General features: G+C 39.9%; 1 protein-coding gene across 1 annotated transcript in view; it reads left to right on the forward strand.

The window, feature by feature from the left end:
• MAGI2 (membrane associated guanylate kinase, WW and PDZ domain containing 2) overlaps nt 1–19286 on the forward strand; it is a 650039-nt gene that overhangs the window by 487354 nt on the left and 143399 nt on the right. The window contains exons 13-14 of the mRNA XM_081799668.1: nt 5713–5899; nt 14151–14189. Coding sequence (XP_081655794.1) covers nt 5713–5899; nt 14151–14189 — 226 coding nt within the window. The remainder of the gene's footprint in view (nt 1–5712; nt 5900–14150; nt 14190–19286) is intronic.

The raw sequence follows: 19286 nt of genomic DNA on the forward strand, positions 1-19286 counted from the left end.
TACTCTTTTGTGTGGCTGGGTTAGCCAAGGCAGCTTCACAATTAGAAGTAGTTTTTCCTTGCCGTTAGTTTGAAACTAGTAACTGGCCAAGTCCCCAGAACTGGCACTGGTTTTCTGGGATACCGTTTCATGGAGGGCTAGAATACTGTGCCCTGCCTGGGATGTCTAAAACTCACAACTAAAAGAGAACTATAGCAAAGTGATGCAAGTCAAAAACAAAACTCGGGGAATCACTTCTCCCACTATCTTCTTTTCTTCCCTCTCAATTGAGCAACTCAGATGAAAGTGGCCCCAAGTCTGGCCAGTGAGTAGGGAGTTCTTGGCTTAACTTATGCAATTCTCCTATTTCTTTCACTGAAAAACTATTTAACTGCTTGATTTTCTCCTTTTACAAAGGGAGGTAATATAATTTTGCGTGCTTTTCAAGCACAATAACTGGCTTAATTAAATAATAAGCCTTGAAATGGTTTGAAGATGTGAAAGTGAAGTATTATTGAGCCCGGTCATATGCCCGAGCTCTGGGTTTCTCTCAAAGAGACATAAGGAAACCGGGAGCTGGAGATGAGGGACTGATCTCTCAGAGCTGCAGAACCTCCTCACCAGGCATGTCGTCCTTTGGGATTGGTCTCATCTGGTCCACAGAGAATATCAGATGGGGAAACTGGGCCTATTTAGGTTTAGTAAAACATTTAGTGATGTGTGTGGTTTGAAAAGAGGTGGTTTTAAAATGTTTAAAATGAAATTTGTTTTATCTTGGCCAACATTTAAAGAGGTAAATATTTAAATAATTTCTTCCTTTCATCACCAAAGTTAATCTGTGCTCTGTGGTTATACACATCTTTATCTAATTTAACAAGGAACCTTGCAACTTCATCATGGTGCTACAATTATGCTATTTAGTGATTTCCTTATGTGTACCACATTTACACAAATTATGCCATTTGGCATAATTACAGCATTTTCTGTCATTTTAGTAATTACATCCATAGTCAATAATTCCAAAAAAAGGTTTTATGGAACTTAATTTACAATTAATCCTGAACCTACACATCCCTACAAAAACTAAGGCTTGGACTTCCAGGTTCTAGACTGAGTGAGGATATAGGACTGTCGATTTAATGTCCTCCTGTATCCACCAGAAGCTCTTTAGACTAAGAACTGTAATGAGAAGCAATATGATACATGTTCTGGGGCGCAGGCTCTGAAGGCATACTGCCTGGGTTCAAACTTTGCTTCTTCTCCTTAGTAGCTATTTGACCTTCAACTAGCCACTTAAGTTGTCAGTACCTCCAGTTCTTACCTGTAAAATGGGAGCAATAATAGTACCCCACTCATATAGTCATCATGAAGAGTCTCAGTCCATGTAAGTTGCTTAAAACAGTACCTCTAAAATATATTGAGCTCAAAAATATAAAGTACTCTCATCCTAGAGAGCAAACACTCCATACATGAAACCTTAATAAATTAATGACTCTATAAAATGAACATAGTTTGCTGAAGTATTCATCTAAACAAATATATAAATATATACCCACAGTATATGGATTTATAGACTCTCTCCTCTCAGGATTGATGACATCTGTAGTCAGGATAAGGAAATGTTATCCTGAGTGAGATCTCTCCTCCTCCTGGTCCTGTGTCACTTCCTAACCCTCTTCTGTCTTACTGATCTACATCTTAAGCTAATCCATGTTGAGATAGTCATTTTGTAACAAGTAATATACCCCTAATTGTAGTGAGTTCTCATGCTCTCCATCTGAAAGGAATCCAAGTTCATTCTTCAAGTACAGAATCAAATCAAATGCCTTCATATCCCAGCCCTGCCCTAAATTAGTGACGGGGTACATTTAGACTACCCCAGCTTCTATAGGAAGCAAACAGTTTCTCAATAGATTACTTCGTGGGAGGTGGGGTGCTACCTCATTCACAAGCCCTCTACTCACAGTGTGCTCCCGCGATTAGAAGGTAGTTACATCATGATTCAGTTTTCCTGTTTTACCGTTTGAGGCCATGTTGTGGACTACATGTCCACTCTGTCCACTGATAATTCAGTGACTGACTCTACCTTCATGCAGTCAGGCATTCATTCATTCACCAAATCCAGCAGAGATACAAGGTTTCTCCCAGATACTGAAAACAACCTCATTTCCATTTTTACTTACCCTAGTGAGATGCCTGGGTTTGAACACCACTGGGACTGTACAAGGCCCATTCAGAAGCCTGTGAGAGGTAAATGTCTGGCAGAAGCACAACTCTGGACAAGCCAAGGTCAGGAAAACACTAGGTGAAACAAGTGAGGTCCAAGGGCCTGGGCAACGAGACAGGATCAGAATCTAGGGCATTCAAGAAGGTTGAGAGGAACAAGTGAGCAGAGTGTCCCAGCTGGAAAGCAGAAGTCCAGAGACCACGTTGTCTAAGAAAGTAAGAAGTCAACAGAGTGCACCCTTCAAAAGATGCTGTCAGATCAGCACACCAGTCCCAGTGAGCAGAGGGGGACCTCTGACCCCCGGGCAGGCAGTTTGCGCCATGGTCTTTGGGGTCGAAGCCAACAAAGAACTCAATCTGGGGGTGGGGAGCTATAGGACTGCAAGTCTGCTTCTTCAGTTATTTCATGGGCGCGGTGATTTTCTGCTCTACAGTCTTTTAAGAAAGCCTGACAGAGTGACTCAAGGGTTGATGAATGTCACGGCAAGATGTTGTGAATGCTTTACTAAGCATAAACTGGACTACTGACTAATTCCCCTGTTTCTGTGCTATAGAAATTGTAGAACTTGTCACTCTGCCCCTGTAACCTTCCCAACAATGCCTAAAGCATTATTTGTTCTGTAGTTTTAAGAATGTTTTTTAGAAATACTAATATTTCACCTGAAGCATGTTTGCTCCAACGATTGCACATGAACAATACATACACCAGCAAGACCCTGTGAGTATCAGCTCACCCTCAGTAGAAAATGAGAGACAGAAATAGACATTTGCTGAGGCCCTCTGATGAAGAGTGGGATTCTACAGCTACTCAGTCCACATATCTAACTTATTTACTGTGTAGAATTTAGTATCTTACATTTAGAAACGGAAGGGAGAAAGTCACAGCCACAGTGCATCCACATGGTGCCTAAAGCCAGTAACTTTGAAAAATTAAAAAAGAATACGACTTTAGCCACAAATGTGGGTCTTCTCATCATAGCAAAGACACAGAGAATAGATGACCAAAGAAACCCAGAATGGCTTCCTAGATGAATTTTGCTATCAAATGAATTATGAAGTGCAGATTTTTACTAAATGGGAGCAAAAGGCCCACTAAGCAGAACATTAGCGAAAATTCTAAGCAAATTTGCCAGTTATTCCCCTCAATGTATTATTGTAAAAAGCAGTCCCATTAGAGTTACAAATTGGGTTGACCCGGGGTCTGCTGCTGACAGCTGCTGGACCTCTTTGCACTTTCGAGATTATGTTTAATATTAGGGAATTGAGCTCAACTAGGGATTTTCCATCCTCATTAGGTATAGAAACTTTGTTCAAATGAAATCTTGGTCGGTAGCCCATTACAGAAAACAAATGAAAATGCAGCCAATTGTCTTAGTGCCTTCAGACTGCGGTACCATAGACTGGGTGGCTTCTAAACAATAGCAATTTATTCCTCAGAGTTCTCGAGGCTGGAAGTCCAAGGTCAAGGCGCTGGCGGTTTCAGTGTCTGGTGAGAGTCCACTTCCTAGATGTCCATCTTTTCTTTGTAATGTCACCTGGCAGAAGGGTCTTCAGGACTCTGAGTCTCCTTTAATAAAGGCACTCATCCCATTCATGCGGCCTCCACCCTCGTGACCTAATCGCCCCCCCGCAAAGGTCCCACCTCCTAGCACCATCACCTTGGGCGTTAGAATTTTAACATATAAATTTGGGAGGGGACCCAAACATTCAGACCATAGTATCAATCTTACTGAGATACAGGTCAGTGACCCATTTCTTTCATAGTTTGCTGGCTCATTCGACACCTGCCACAGCCCCAGGTAGGTGAGCAAGTCACAGGGAACTTTGTTTTACGAAGTGACATGCACACTACATGTTATCTCACATTCCCTCAACTTTAAAATATTTATAACTGATACGCCAGAGCTGGTGTAGGAGACCTAACCGAGGTATAGCCAGCATGGAAACAAAAGCAGGGCAGGTCAGTAGGGGACAGAAAGTTACAATCCTGCCAAGCTCAAAACAGTGTGTATCAAAGCTAGTTTGTTTGTTTTTTAAAAAAGAACAGTTATGAGTCAGCTAGATTGGGGGAAAAAAAAGAAAAACAGCTGACCATGGATGATTTCATTCATTCACTAAATTAACATTTTCTGAGCTTACCATGTGTTGGTAATACAACAATGAGGAAGACTCTGTCCCCAGGATCTGTCCCCAACGCGCGCTATTTGAGGAGACATAGGTAGACTTGCCATTATCCTGAAGTCTCCTGAGCGTTGGGTGTGAGGGGTGGGTAGAGGTGCTGTGGGAGCATCCATCACCAGTTCAGGAATGGTCAGCAAAGGCCTTCCAGAGGAGACATCTTCTCTGAGTCTAGTAGCCCCCAGGTAAAAGGAGGAAGGGAGGTGAAAAAGTGGAAAATGGATAAAGTTTGCAGGTAGGAGGAGAAATGAAGAAAGCACGCAAAGGTTCAGAGGTAGGAGAGAATCAACGGATCCTGGGGAATGAGAGGAGAGACCATCAGTGAGTATGAGGACAGTGAGCAAAACTGGGTCATGAGGAGCCACTAATGCCCCAGCGGGGAGTTTAGCCTTTAGCCTGAAGACCATGCTGACCCAAGGCAGAATTTTAGACAAAAGGATAACCTGATCTAAGTTCTACACAGAGCAGGTTTATTCAAAGCAGAAAAGTACAAGTTGAGTTTGAATCAGTTGACTATTGAATGAAGGTGAAGTTGGTGGTACGAACAGGTCATCCCAGTTAACCCGGCTTTCTACGTGACAAAAGGATATTAGTCCTTGCCTTATCTACCTCACGGGGCCATGGTGCAGGTCAAAGAAGGTACAGTGTGTGAGAAAACATGGTAAACTGGGAAGTGTTCTAGAGATCTTTAATAAACTGTAGTGGTAGCAGCCTCAGCAGTAGCATTTTGGGGAAGAAACTGCCAGATCGGCAGAAAATGAGGCTTCACAGAAGAATGAACAATTCATAAATCCCAGATGGTTGCATGATTACTTCAAACTGTAAGGAAAGTGACCAAATGTTTAGGTATAGGAGATTATTAGGATATGTGTAGGTGTCAAAAGAATACGTGGAGACCACTTTATTCTCTTCTGTTTTAGTAAAGATGGGGTAATGTATCAGGGCCAGTTCCACACATTTCTATACACTTACGTGTAAAGCTATCTTGAGACCCATGTCATCTTTCTCGTGTAGGAGGAAAAAACGCTCAGAGAGATTAAGTGATTAGCTGGAGATTACTAGCAATATGTGACAAGGTTATATATGTTTGCATTCAAAAGTCAGGCACCACTCGTGTTGAGTACCATCTATGGTACTTTAATATAGAGATGCAGAATCTTTTCTCACACTTATTCCCAAGTTGTAAATGGTTCATGGAAGAAACGTCCACAGGGCAAGAAGGTCTAACTAAGGAAAGTCCACAGGGCAGGAGAGTCTAATTTAAAGGGGGAGGATTGTGGTATGTGACAAGGAAGGATTCAGCATCTTGTGTTCTCTTTCGCTTTCCAGATAATGGACCGCTGGGAGAATCAAGGCAGTCCTCAAACGAGTTTATCTGCTCCGGCCATACCACAGAACCTGCCCTTCCCACCCGCCCTTCACAGGACTTCCTTTCCTGACTCAGAGGCCTTTGACCCAAGGAAGCCTGACCCATACGAGCTCTACGAGAAATCTAGAGCGATTTATGAAAGTAGGCGTAAGTGAAAGCCACATAAAACACGGGTACATTGATAATAGCTGAAGCCCTGCCAAGAGATATATTGAAGCTGAGATGATCTGGCGTGATTTTATATTCTGAGGTTCAGAAAGTATCTCAAAAGTAGAGCCAGCCGATCTAAACTTTTCTTTAAAAAAAAAAAAAGCCTGTCAATTCAAAAAAAAAAAAAAAAACCACAAACCTTATATCTTTTGGTTTTATATTTTATTTCCTACTGTTTTCCCTCAAAGCCTCCGAGGAAAATCAGGAATGTATTTGGTGGGAAGGACGGGGGGTGGGGGGGGTGGCAGAAGAGGTGGATAGTTTTGTTTAAGTCACCAAATAATAAGATAAATGTTTGGGATGTTTGTGTGCAATCTGATCTTGAGTCTGCAGCTTAGATTTTTTTCTTGAATGCAATCATTGAAGAATTTAGGGCCATGAGTAAACGTTAAGAGAGTCCTTCCAACTCACAATCATGAAAGTAATGGTTCTGAAACCAGCAGAGAGCCAGGTGCCAATCATTTCTACCCAAAACTTCTGCTTCTCATTTAACACAGTGGGGCCCCTTTAATGCGGTGGGGCCCATTCAGTCATAAAACAAAATAGCGTGTATGCACTTGTCATCCTATTTGAAGGTCCCCTAAAGTTATTTCATTGCACTTTATAAATATTAGAAAACAAAGGTTTTGAATATTGCATATATGTTCCTCGTGCCCCTTTGCACCATCTGACAGGTCGTCTCTTCCAAATGTTAGAGGCCAGGAATCTGAATGGCATGAATGTATAATCTATGAGAGAAATGCACAGTATAATATGAACCTAAATAAACGGATCAAGAAACCTAGTCCAGTGAGAAGTGTTTGGTCCCCCGCACTCCCTTTTACAGTCTGCTGACTTCCTTTGTCTCTGTGTTCCTCCAATGTCTTCTCTCCATCTTTATCATCTGAAACATGAATAGCAAGTCTTAAACTGTGTGTGACCACAGAGGATCTGAAATCTGTTTATTCTTTATGAGCTCAGGGGCTGAGAATTATGCACCCAACTGGTAAGGGGAAGAGGAGACAAAATACTTTTTCCCCATCCTCTATAACCCTCTGTAAAAGCAATCTTCATTGATAAAATAGTTAGGACAGCAGGGCAGGCATTGAGAAATCATTTTCATCAAAATGAACCCCCCCACACACACACACCTCTTTATTTTAAATAATCAGCTCTGACAGGGCTACTATACTTCATCATTTCCCTTCTGGATGAGCAACTGAAATGTCTTTAAAGGATTGTGAGGTTAGAATATCTTTGCTGTGTTAGAGTAAGAACAAAGTAGTATGTTTAGCTGTATAATATAGGGTGTAAATTCAGGGTGCTGATGCTCAGTAAATAAAAAAAATGAAAGATTTGAACACAGTTCTTAATACCTTTTCTGTTTCAATATCCAAGTATCTATGGAATACCCACTTAACTCTCAGTACCGTGGAGAGATACCAGAGATGAGTAATATGTCTTATTCTCACAAATTTAACTGGGCAAATGAGAATAAGTATTAACAGGTGTAGATATCGAGTTACAGTAGAAGTTCTAACTTGGAGGATGGAAATGCATTGCAGGATGAAAATATCGTCATGTCCTTGGCTTGTTTAAACTTTTGATTACTTTTAGGGAGCTTCAGGAGATGCTTCCTCTTGTTTCTGTCCCTTCGTTAATCATTGGCTCCCATTCTTTTGTAGTTTCCTGACCAATGCGAGGCTTTATTATTCCGGACAAAGGCAATGTTGGCCTTTATTCCATCTTCCCTTCATGGTGTCTGATACTGTGCTGCCCTCAGTTTCTGAGCAGGAATTGCGCATGACCTTCTTTTCAACCCTAAAAGAATTCTGATTTCTTTATCCAGCCCCTGCAATGCTGTTTCTGTTCATTGCCTTTCCACCGCTCACCTGTAACAATCCAAGCAAACCAATCCACCTTAACCTCCCCTACCTTTCTTTTTCAGTCCTCCCCTGGGAGCTCTTTATCCCCTCTGCTTCCGCAGCCACACCAACACCCAACAGCCTGACTCCCCCGCCCCGGCCCCCTCCGCCCCATCCGTGCTCCACAGATGCCACCGCTGCCTCTGCTCTAATGGGGTCCCCCCTTCGTGTTTTTGTCGCCTCTTTAATGTTTCTGAGGTCACAGCAGTGTTTTCAGGGTCACAAGTCTTAGGAAGCCAAAAGAGGGCAAGCTCATTTTCTTTCCCATCCTTTGCTTTTCTATCATGTTATTTCATAAAACTAAATGGATTGTGAAAGAAACAGGGAAATCATGTCAGGGGAGGCAAAACTCTACCCTGAAGATTAAGGAAACCAAACAAGCACAGGGCTACTTTCTCAGGTCCCTGGATAGCTGATCAGTTCATTCTGCTTGTGGACTTGCAAGTGTCTAGAAAAAACAAAGCAGCCCTTTGCCCTCTCTACATTCCCTGTTTCCAATTACGAAAAAGTTTCATTCTCTCACTTACATGTTGGGAATGCCAGAAAATCTTTTCTTTTTTTTTTTTTTTTAATGAATTGGGGGAAAGCTCAGTGTATTTCCCATCATCTCCCAATAGCTTTTCTTTAACGATCATGAACTATGTGCATCCATACAAAGAAACCATATTCAAAATTTTGATGTGAACCATGCCTTATTCCTTTGAATCACATGCATAACATTTAGGTTTCACTCTGTTTATCCTTGTGTCCCCGAAAGCTTTTTCCTGGGAGAAAAATCCATGGGGACCAGGGAAAGTATGGAAGGGAATCCCAACCAGAGCTTGGCTAAACCAAGCTCTTTGACATTTTCCCTGGCCTATAGCAATTTCATGGTATCTTCCCTTCCAACCGGGTCTAAAGCTAAAGAGATATTTTGCATTCTCATTCAAACTGGGTTGCAGTAACCGAAAAAGAAAGGATGTACCTCCACCCACATGCTTCTGCTGCACAGAGTTCCAGAATGTTTGTTATATCAAGGCTGTCAAGAAGTATTTGGATTCAAGTCACCAGTCCCCTGCAGATGATGGAAATTTATCAAATGATGTAAATGCTGCTGTGCCTCATTTGGCTCATAATTAGATTATACTGACATTTTAATGTGCATGCATGGGACATCTTAATAAAGATGTATTCCTGAAAAAAAATGGAGTGATTTTAAACAAAGACAACCGTAGGAGACTAGAGCCCGCATGAAACAGAACACGATGGGCGCATGCCTATGAGAGAAGAGCTGGAAATGCCTCCCATCTTCATGAGAGCTCAGGATGAGATGGAACCGAAGAAAGCGAGAACGAAGGTTCTTCCGGCAGGCAGGGCGGTGTTTCCAATTTCAGAGCGGCACACAGAGTATCTAGAGGTAGTGCCTCCGGGCTCCACATCGATCAACAAGAATGTCTGAAACATGCAACACGTGTCTAGGGCTCTGCTGGGCACTCCACGAGGAAAAAAAAAAATCACGAGAAATAAATCCCACTTGCACAAAACTTCCACCGAAATGAAGGACACAAAAACCGAGGAAGACAATTCCCGAATGAGACTGCAAGACACAACCCAGCAGATCATATCAGCATTTCAACCAGCGAAATTGTGCAGTAACTGTAGACAACAGTTCCAGTGTAATTAGACAATTAGACCAATGGTTTCTCATTCCATGGGCAAAATTGATGTTTAATCAGGAGAATGTCATGTGTTCAATATCTTCTAATTATCAAAAATCTCATTAGTCCTTACTGGAAAATGCTGTGCGGAAAGAAATTTGTTTTTTCTAACTTACTTCCACATAAGCTTAAAGCGTCTATATCTGAAAGAAACATGCCCCCCAAAATCCCAAAAAAGGTTTTGACCGATGGGCTTTTTTGGGTTTCCATGTTAATAATTTAAGCATTGGCCCTCTGGCATTACCAGCAATTCCCAGAAAAAGGCAAAAATCTTTGTGATAAAGATCACTTTTCTCATTGTGTAATAATAACCTCTGTTGATAACTGACTTCTTGCTTGTCCCCATTACTTGTGTTTTTTTAAGTTGAAAGCAAGGAAAATACGCACCTTTGCACAGTAGGATAAGCCAGGCTATTTTTTACTTCTCCCTTCTCTGTCCTTTTCTCCGGACTCTCAGGAAAGAAGGACTAATTTTCTTTCCAATCACAAGAGGAAGGGCTTACATTTTCTCATTTTGTAGGCTAATCTTGAAAAAGAAGCTATTGTTTACCATTTCTAACCTTGAAAAAGAAACTGCTTCTAAAGGCCCTCGCTGCCTCTCTTCCCTCCCATCTTCTCCTGCCATTTTCCCGATCCGTGATGGTGTCACGTATTTCTGATATGAGAAGAAAGAGTTTCGTAACAACCTACATCCCCATGGGGTGACGTAGGTGGACGACATTTACCAGTTTGCCTGGGACAGTCCTGCTCTGTGTCACCCTGGCATAATTACTAATAGCCTCCCTTTCACTCTCTAGTTTGTCCTCAGTTGAATGATGAATTATATGGTTTCCCTTTACTATATAATCTATTAAAGAAATAACATCATTGCTGTCCAAGAAAAGCATATATCTAAATGTACAGATCATGAATAAAAATTTTCATACCTACTCCGATAAATAATTTCCTTCAAGTTAATTTATTTGGCTGACTATTTTTCCCATACATGCTTTATTCCTAATTTGAGGTATAGACACATGTGGTGGCTTGTCTCGGTAGCCAGACTCCCAGCAAACTCCCTCCATACTCAGAAAATTGTGCATATGTATAAATCTAGAGCATGGCAAACGAAGTCCAAAAAATAGGCAGCAAGGCTTCACTCATTTAAGGATTATGCCATGGAGTTTTCGTTCTTCTCACCGACAGTAAATCAGATTCCACATCGCAATAATCGCAGGCCCAAAAGGGAGGTAATTTTGTCTGTCTTCCTGCCTCTAGGAAGGATTATACTTACATAACTTCGGAACAATGGCTGTCGTGACTCCTCCTCTGGATGCCAAGCAAGGCAATAAAAGTTCTTCCCAAAGAAAATGGAATCACTTTAGAATCTTACAAAATAAAGTTCTGATCATGCTAAAGAACTTGGCGATCTAGGAATGAGGGCGCTGTCCTGTTGCTTCGCTTTGCTTTAAGCCAGACTTACTGTTAAGGTTTGTCTCATCATCCTCGGTTCATGGGGCCATTTCTTGAGCATACTCCTCACTGCAGCCTCAGAAGCCAGAGCAACAAACAGATGAAAACAGGAAGAGACAAGAGAAGAAAAATCCGTGTTCTCTGAAACCCTTCCCTCGTGATTCTGTCCCTTGGTGTGAACCCAGGTTGAATTATGATTGAAGTTGTCCACACTTTTTTTCTCTTCACATTGAACCTTGCTTATTATAAATAAGCAATTTATGAGGTGCAACGTGTCTATGCTCCCTTGCAGTAAGACATCACTCAAATGTAGGATTATAAAAGTGTCAGGGATCCGTGTGGTGTAATGTGCCGTATGGTGGATGGAACCTCTTTAGAACACAAATTCCTCTGGAATTTCTTCAAAAAGCTCACGTGATCAATTTTCCTTTCCAGAAATTAAGAAGAAATAACCCATATTAAGCAATGAGTATTGCCACGAAGGTAGCAATCAGAAGTAACCCCAGGCCAGTTGAAGCATAATGGAGGAGCAAGGTGGTTTTTAGTACTATACTTGACAAGAAATTATACTTCATAACTGTTCAAAAACAGAATCAAAAACATCTATGGCTTTTATCCTACGGTTTGTTGTCCATTGCTCATGGCAAAATCCTTTCGTTGTTAAGTATTACAATGCACATATAACTTACGGCTAATCACAAATGGGTGGTTGTATTTCTAAAGTAGTAGTTTTTCTGCAGCTTTTTCCGTGTCATCGGTGAGCAAGGGCTGTAGTTGGCACTGTCCCTCATCCTAACACGAGAATCACTTGGAAAGACGGAGGTAGTGTAAAAATATGAGCCACCCAGCGCAGGACTTGAGACTCTAAATGGAAACTGACGGTGGGAGCCACATCACACAAGGTGGATATGCAACATCCAGAGCTTGGAAGCCTGTTGCAAGTGCTTCTGCTTGAGCCTTTCAGGCTCCAGTCTCCCTTGTCAATGTGATTAAACGTCTGATACAGTCAAGCTGGAAATGTCCATAGGTTTAAGAAAGGTTCTGACGCATCATGGATGCCATAGCCATAGACAGCTCTTAAGCGATCATGGAAGGCCACCTTGCCTTCCGAGAGAACCCGCACATCTGAGCGCTGCTAGACCAAGCCCTGGCCTCATTCGCTTGGACGTTGCTGTTGCCCAGTGGCTTTAATGTTCTTAACAAACGTTCTCTGGTGCACTATCTTATTTTAGTGAAATATTAAAAGAAGATGATACATAAATGTTAAGACACTTTTGTCAATGACTTTAGCATTAGAATCATAAAAGGCTAGAAAGAAATTTAATAACATTATCATTTAAAATGTCCTCGACGATGCTATGAAGGTTAATTTCCTGTACCTTTTTCCCATGGGAAAGCCATTATTGCTGGCCTTCACATAATTTATGTTATGGTTTAATCTGTGGGAAAAAATTGCCTTTCAGCCAGAGTTCTAGTACAGCACATTATGCGTCACTTTCCAGTTATAATATATTGATCAAGGAGATCAGTCATTCCAGTAAAGCTGTGTTTGCCATTTTTAATATGTGCATTTTAATTGGGAAATCTAATTTCAAAAATAGTACTTTTGGGTAGCTTTGTAAACAATTATGGTAATATTTATATTTCTAACAGGTCCCTTTTAATAAAGAAAGTTACCATGACATGAGCTAAGAAATAAAGATAGTGAAATAAATAGGTTGGGGACACATTTTTCCCATGTATTTTAGAAATGAGATCCAATCTGATGGCTAATAAATTTATTTCATTCAATAGTTTAAAACGTAATGCTCCTAGAATCAGAGGATCGGGGGTGGGGGGCCAGGGGAGGTTGTGAGAAGTAAACTCTAAAATCAGTCCTTGACTGAAAGTTCTTTAGTATGTCAGAGCATTTTGTTGGTAGCACAAGTTGACAATGCAACCCAAAGTACTTTCATGAGTAAATATGAGACCATCAGGACTGCAGTAAACCGAATGTAATTGCTGGATGGCAAGTAGGTCCTAGTGAGATTATGATAATATAAAATGTCAGTTTTACAACTAATAGAAGTGTTTAGAAGGTAGCAGCCTTCTATCCCTGATACAGCTCTATCTTTCTGATGAAAGGATATTTCTCCATTTATAATTCTACGCAGTCATACTACACATGGTGGATTTTTTAGGAAATAACAGTTCTGGAGAACTAATTGGCCTTTACTGCAAAAACACAGATTACCTGGCAGGATGATCATTCTGCCCTCAAGGAGAGAGCGTGCAGGGTGCTGTGCAGGGTATGGTCGGAAACACCTGTCAAACCCAGAAGGCCGGTGACACTCTGCCTTGTTGTCACCCTCAAAAAGCTTCGATTTCATTTTTGTTGTTGAAGAGTGGAGAACTCTTTATATGAAACAAAGCTCAATAAGAAAGCAATCAGAATTTGGTCTTATTTTAACTTTTATTAATGTAATAATAAAATACAGATTTTATAGTGCCTCATATATCTATTACAGTCTGTACACAGTATTTTATGCTCATGTCCACAAATTTTTATGTTATATGTAGCGGAAATTACATCAAAATCCTAATGAAGGATCTATATTGCTAACAGAAACCGATGTAACTCAACTACTTCTACATCACTTCAACTGTCCAAATAATTGGAAGTATCAAAGTATTTGGACTGATGGACATAAGTCAACACACTCATTGATTGAATTTTCCACTTTTCATCTCAGTACTTGATGACACGATATCTTAACCTGATTTTAAAAACCTCTATTTATTTTGTGCATAACTCAGGTTCTGGATTGACTTTACTTCTCAATAAGCATTTTTATAATGAGAATCAAAGCTTAATTTTTGAAAAGGAGGATCTTTTTTTTCTCATTCTGATCTAAAAGAATTCAGATTTTTCTATTTTGCTGCATGTAAAAGAAATATATTTACAGACCTATTCATATACATAAAACAGGGTGTGTCCTGTCCACTAACGTCCATGGATTTTAGAGAAACAAAATCATTAAATTGGAGCACCAAAGGTTGGGGGTGAGTTATAAGAGCAACAACAAAAAAAGTTAAAGATGAATTTTAAAATGCCGTAAATGAATTTCAATTTTAATTCCCCATTTTCCCATCCAGAACAAGTGCCACCAAGGACCAGTTTTCGAATGGATTCCTCTGGCAAGTATACCCACAGTCCTGTGAATGAAACGTCTTCCATCATGTGTAACAAATCATTCTTCTGAGTAGTATCAGCTTATTAGTATATAATCACTGTGCTAATTTGATTCACCCACATACGCACGTATTTAAGGTAGAGAGCAAGTCCCATCAAAGTGGGTCTACTTGGCTGCCAAGGAAACAAACAAAAGAGAAGGGAAGAGAGTCATACTCATTAATTACTTTCATAAAATGCTTTAGTAAAAGACTAGACTAAAAAAACCAGGTGCCAATGAAAGCCACCAGACTGACTAGGTCCATGATGCCTGATAGAGTAGCTTCTGGCCACATTAAGCTAGTGGGCAATAGAAATGTGGCTACTCTGAACTTAGATATGCTTAAGATGTATGTAAAATCCATATTGGATTTCCAAGACTTCATACAAAAAAGAAATAGAAATGTATATTATCTCACTAATTTTTTTATATTGATTAATGCTTAAATAATATTTTGGATATACCAGCTTGAAATCCATTATTAAAGTTGATTGCACCTGTTTCTTTTTGCTTTTTAAAATGGGCTGCTGGAAAATTTTAAATTACTTATGTAGCTTCCATTTTATTTATACTGGACCATGCTAGACTAGATAACTAGAAATAAGCTAGAGTATCTCAAGAGATTTGCAATTTAGATGTTTCCAAAGAACTTACTGGAAATTTTGCTAATGTGGGATGAAATGATTTTTACATCAACTAAATATCTATGTCAGTTTAATTGTTTTAAACCATGCCACTTACAAAATGCAACATTTCAATGGTATTTTAAGTGAGAATAGAATATCATAGTTCAAAAGCTTTCAGTAAGAATCAATTAATATACTTAAAAGGAAAAACATTTTTTTTTTTTTACCTAACGGTTCTGAAAATACTTACCAATTTTGGTTTAGGCTGAAATATTTAATGTTATTACGGAAATGAAGGAGGAAAAGGAAAATTCAGATTTTTTTTTACTTTTAGAAAGTGCTTTAAACAGCTACTTAGACCACTGGACTGAAAGCCAGGACACTGAAACAATTGCAGAAAAGCATGTTTCATAATAATAGTACTATTTCAGATCTGCGGGCTCACAGCACACATCTCTAGAGTGTTTCCATGATGACAGCTCATTATCCATCTCAGCATGTTCTAACACCCCTTGGAGAATATATGTGCTTGAGATCATTTCATTCTGTAAGTTGCCATGTCATTTTTTTTTTGGATATGTAGAAAATATGGAAGATACTGCTTCGCATTTTGTCCTCAAGTAAAGTATAAAGTATTTGTTTAGCTTGGCCTGAAAATTTTTAAACTATGACTATTCTTATACATTGACTGTAAAATCCTTGTAATTTTAAAAGATTATCTTAAGCCCAGAAGGAAAGTGAGACCTAGTAATTACAGTTGCAAAATGAAAGTAAGATTTAATTTGAGATTCTAAATCTCTATTTATTGGCCACAGTAAGCACATTTCTTGAAAATCTCAGCTTCTGAATAGACTTTATTTAAAAACAAAAAAAGCAAGAGAGGAACCACCTAATAGATATATATATCTCTGCACAATACTTCCGCATTTCAAAAAATATGCATTAGTTAAAAGAGAAAAGTTATAATAATGGTTTGCTTATATTATACCACTATGTAGTCCAGATCTTCAGGAAAAGAACCAATCCAAGTATTTGATTAAATGTCCACACAAGTATCAAACTATTCTGGAAAATCATGACTACCTCAAAAATAAATGGATCTCCCATGCTTCTTCTCACATTTATAAAAGGTCCTTTATCAAATTGTGTGTCATAATTTTTCACTCAGATACATTTATCATAATTATAAGGTATTTATTAGCTTTAGCTGCCTATGATGCTTAAGTACAGAGGCAAAACTGATAGTAGGAAGTCCTAAACAATGTAATTATGAAAAGAAGTGATAACTCTACCATAGAATAATGCTGTGGTTTATCAGGTGTACTAGATTGGTGAGTATCTTAATTAAATTCAAGAAACATTTATTTAGCAACTCCTACAGGCTGTGCATAATGGAGTACTACAGATGATAAGGATAATTATGCCATCATCGAGGAAGAATGATAGTGAGAAACAATACATCCGTAGCCGGGACCTTTGAATGGATAACTTCACCCCAAGCCAAGAGAGCCAGGGTGTGGATTATCACAGAAACCAAGAGTAGAAATCACTTCCAGGAGAACTTTCCTTGTTTAGAAACAAAAGACATCAGGGGGTCAGAAAGGGTGTGTCAACAATGTCAAGTGAGGCACAGAAATCAATCAGAATGTGGAAAGAGAAAGGGCTGTTTGATGTGGTCATTAGGATGTCATCAGTGACCTTAAAGGGAGTGCTTTCAGAAATGCTGCCACAGCAGAAGCCAGACTGGCAGGAGGAAGTCACAGAGGAGAGACTGGGGATGGGGAAGTAAAGGCCCCACTAGAGACTACTCATCCAAGACAGAAATGGGGAGCACGAGGGGGCATTTGGTATGGGGAAATCTGAGTTGATTTGAAGGCTGAGGGAGAAAACCCCACAGAGTGGGAGTTGGCTTCTATATAGCTAAAATGTGTCTGGCCACATTCATATTACCAAAGGTATAAAGGAAAAAAGTAAAGAGAAGGCATTCTTTTAAAGCAAAAATGTATTAGCTACCTATCTGGTAATATTAGATTCAAGGGATAGAAACTATTTAATTCCTACTTAACTCATTCTGTATCTGGACTGCTTTGAAAGTTCAGAGACCAGGGACCTATTTAATAACCACCTTTGATTTCCTGATTCCTTCCTCGATCTCTTTCCTAGATCTCTTTACAAGGAAAAGCCAAATAACTAATGCTCTTTCCAGCAGGAAAAATTGAATGAATTCGTTCTCTGTGCCAAACTGATAATCAGCCCATGGTACTTACATTTTAATTAAAACATGAAAGGGGATTCAAGTACCGAAATTTAATTGACATGTTTGCAGCATCCCATGTGCCAAATTAATCCATAAATGCCGTTCTTTGCATTTGTGAAGCTTGAATCCATTCATGAAATTAATCAGTTGTGTTCAGTTACCCACCCTTTTCCCTAAAACTGTGCACAAAGTCATGCCTTTCCAAATCTAGACCAAGGATACATTACAGCATGTGAAGCTTCTGGAGTCTTAGTGCAAAATAAGAAGCAGCTTTTGAAATTCTGCTTTTCTCTCTTATGAGGGAGGTTGTCCTTATATCTGGATATGGCCACCATTAGCTACTTTTAGTACTACTAGTTTTTCAATATTAGTGGGAGCCCAGGATAAATCAGGACTTACCCATTCTGGTAGTTTGCCACAGTGCTCATGGAAAGTCCCCATCTGGGACAGATGTCTTTAGATGATTTATTTCATAATGCCTCAGGATCCTGGGACCCAACTTCTAAAGAAGAAACAACAGTAGCCAGGAATGGCCATTGAACACACAAATCCAGAGTGTTCTGCCTCTCCTTAGTCCAAGCAATGCCTGAGAGTATCCCTGACAGTTCTGCAAAAAAGGCTGAGGAAAAGGAAGGTAAACAAAGATCGTGGAAAGAGAATAACCAAGAAAGCAGAAAACAAACAAAAAAAGGATGTTGGTGGGGGCCCGGTTGAGTGACATCAAAAGTGACTCAGGTCCCACTAGGTGTCCACCAGACTCCTTCATCAAACAGCCTTCCAGGTGCATGGTTAGCAAACCAACAGGGGTAAGAGGTGGTGATTGTTAAATTCTGTCACAGTGGGGTGAAGAATTGGCCCTTAGATTTCTTTGCCTTACGTTTGTGCATTAACGGGAAGAGACAAAGCGTGATCCGGTAATTTTCAGTGTGTCATCAGGCCAGGGCTCCTGGGTGGCTCAGAGGGTTAAGTGTCTGACTTCAGCTCAGATCAAGATCTCAGGGTCTTGGGATTGAGCCCCACAGGTCAGGCTCCCTGCTCAGTGGGGAATCTGCCTGTCGCTCTGCCCCTCCCCCTCCCCCCCCCCCGGCTTGTGCTGTCTCTCAAATAAATAAATAAAATCTCTAAAAATAATAAAAATAAATGTGTCATCAAGCCAGAAGAGCAGCTAAAGGAAAGTATCAGAAACATCATAAGCTTACAAGAGAGCTAACAAAGCAGGGGGGAAAAAAGAGTAATGTCTCTCAGCTTTGTGCATATAATTTTAGTTATTTTTTAAAACCCAGACTCAAAAGGATGGGGAGGGCAGAGGAAGAAACCAGAGAAAAATTATCCTTCTAAAAGCTCTTATTCCCACCCCACAAAAAAGTACTACTGCCTTAAGGCAAAATCTATCATTTAAACTTTTTTTTCCAGTGACTGTGTCTCTAAAGTTTCCATGCCCTGAAGCCTCTGAGTCTATGTTCAAAATTAACAAAGAAATTTTTTAAAATAATATGTGCTGGCATCCGTCTCCAATAGGTCTCTCTTTGCCTCTCTCGACTTGTTCACGTACCATGTAGCTAGTCATCTCTGCCTGGAAGAGTGGAGGGTGGAGATGACATGGTTGGCACATATCACCCTACCTTCGAAATCAGAGTGGCCAGAGCCTCGTCAGGAGATTGTAATGTCACCAGATTGCACACAAAGAATAAGAGGAGGAAGATAAATGTCCCACTCACAGCTGTTCTTCAAAGTCAAATAAAATTAACCAGCTAAAATCTATATTCTTTCTACTAAAAACAAGAGTCCTGAGTCATTCATTAGGGAAACACTTTCCAATTCCTCTGGGAATGACAGCATTTGCTGACACAAGACAACCCCCTTGTACTTTGGCACATCTCAAAATTCTGTTACTGGGATTCTCATAATTTCAGCATTCTCTTGGGGGAACGTTTTATTTAGCAAATAAAATGGACTGCAGAGTAAACTCCTTTTAGAGTTCCCCATGTAATATGGATTGCTGCTGAAGCCATTGGAAGAACAGTTTCCCACCTACCTTACTCACCAGTGATGCAAAAATGAGAATATTTATAGGAGTAGATGGGAAGTTCTGGTTATACATATGCTAGTGCTATCATTTTAAGTGTCAAAAATATATTATCTCTTTGTATTTTTTGTCTCTATGTGTTTTGTATAT

This window comes from Leptonychotes weddellii, chromosome 12, assembly GCF_054177405.1.
Source record: "Leptonychotes weddellii isolate Sample4059 chromosome 12, ASM5417740v2, whole genome shotgun sequence".
NCBI classification, from domain to species: Eukaryota; Metazoa; Chordata; class Mammalia; order Carnivora; family Phocidae; genus Leptonychotes; species Leptonychotes weddellii.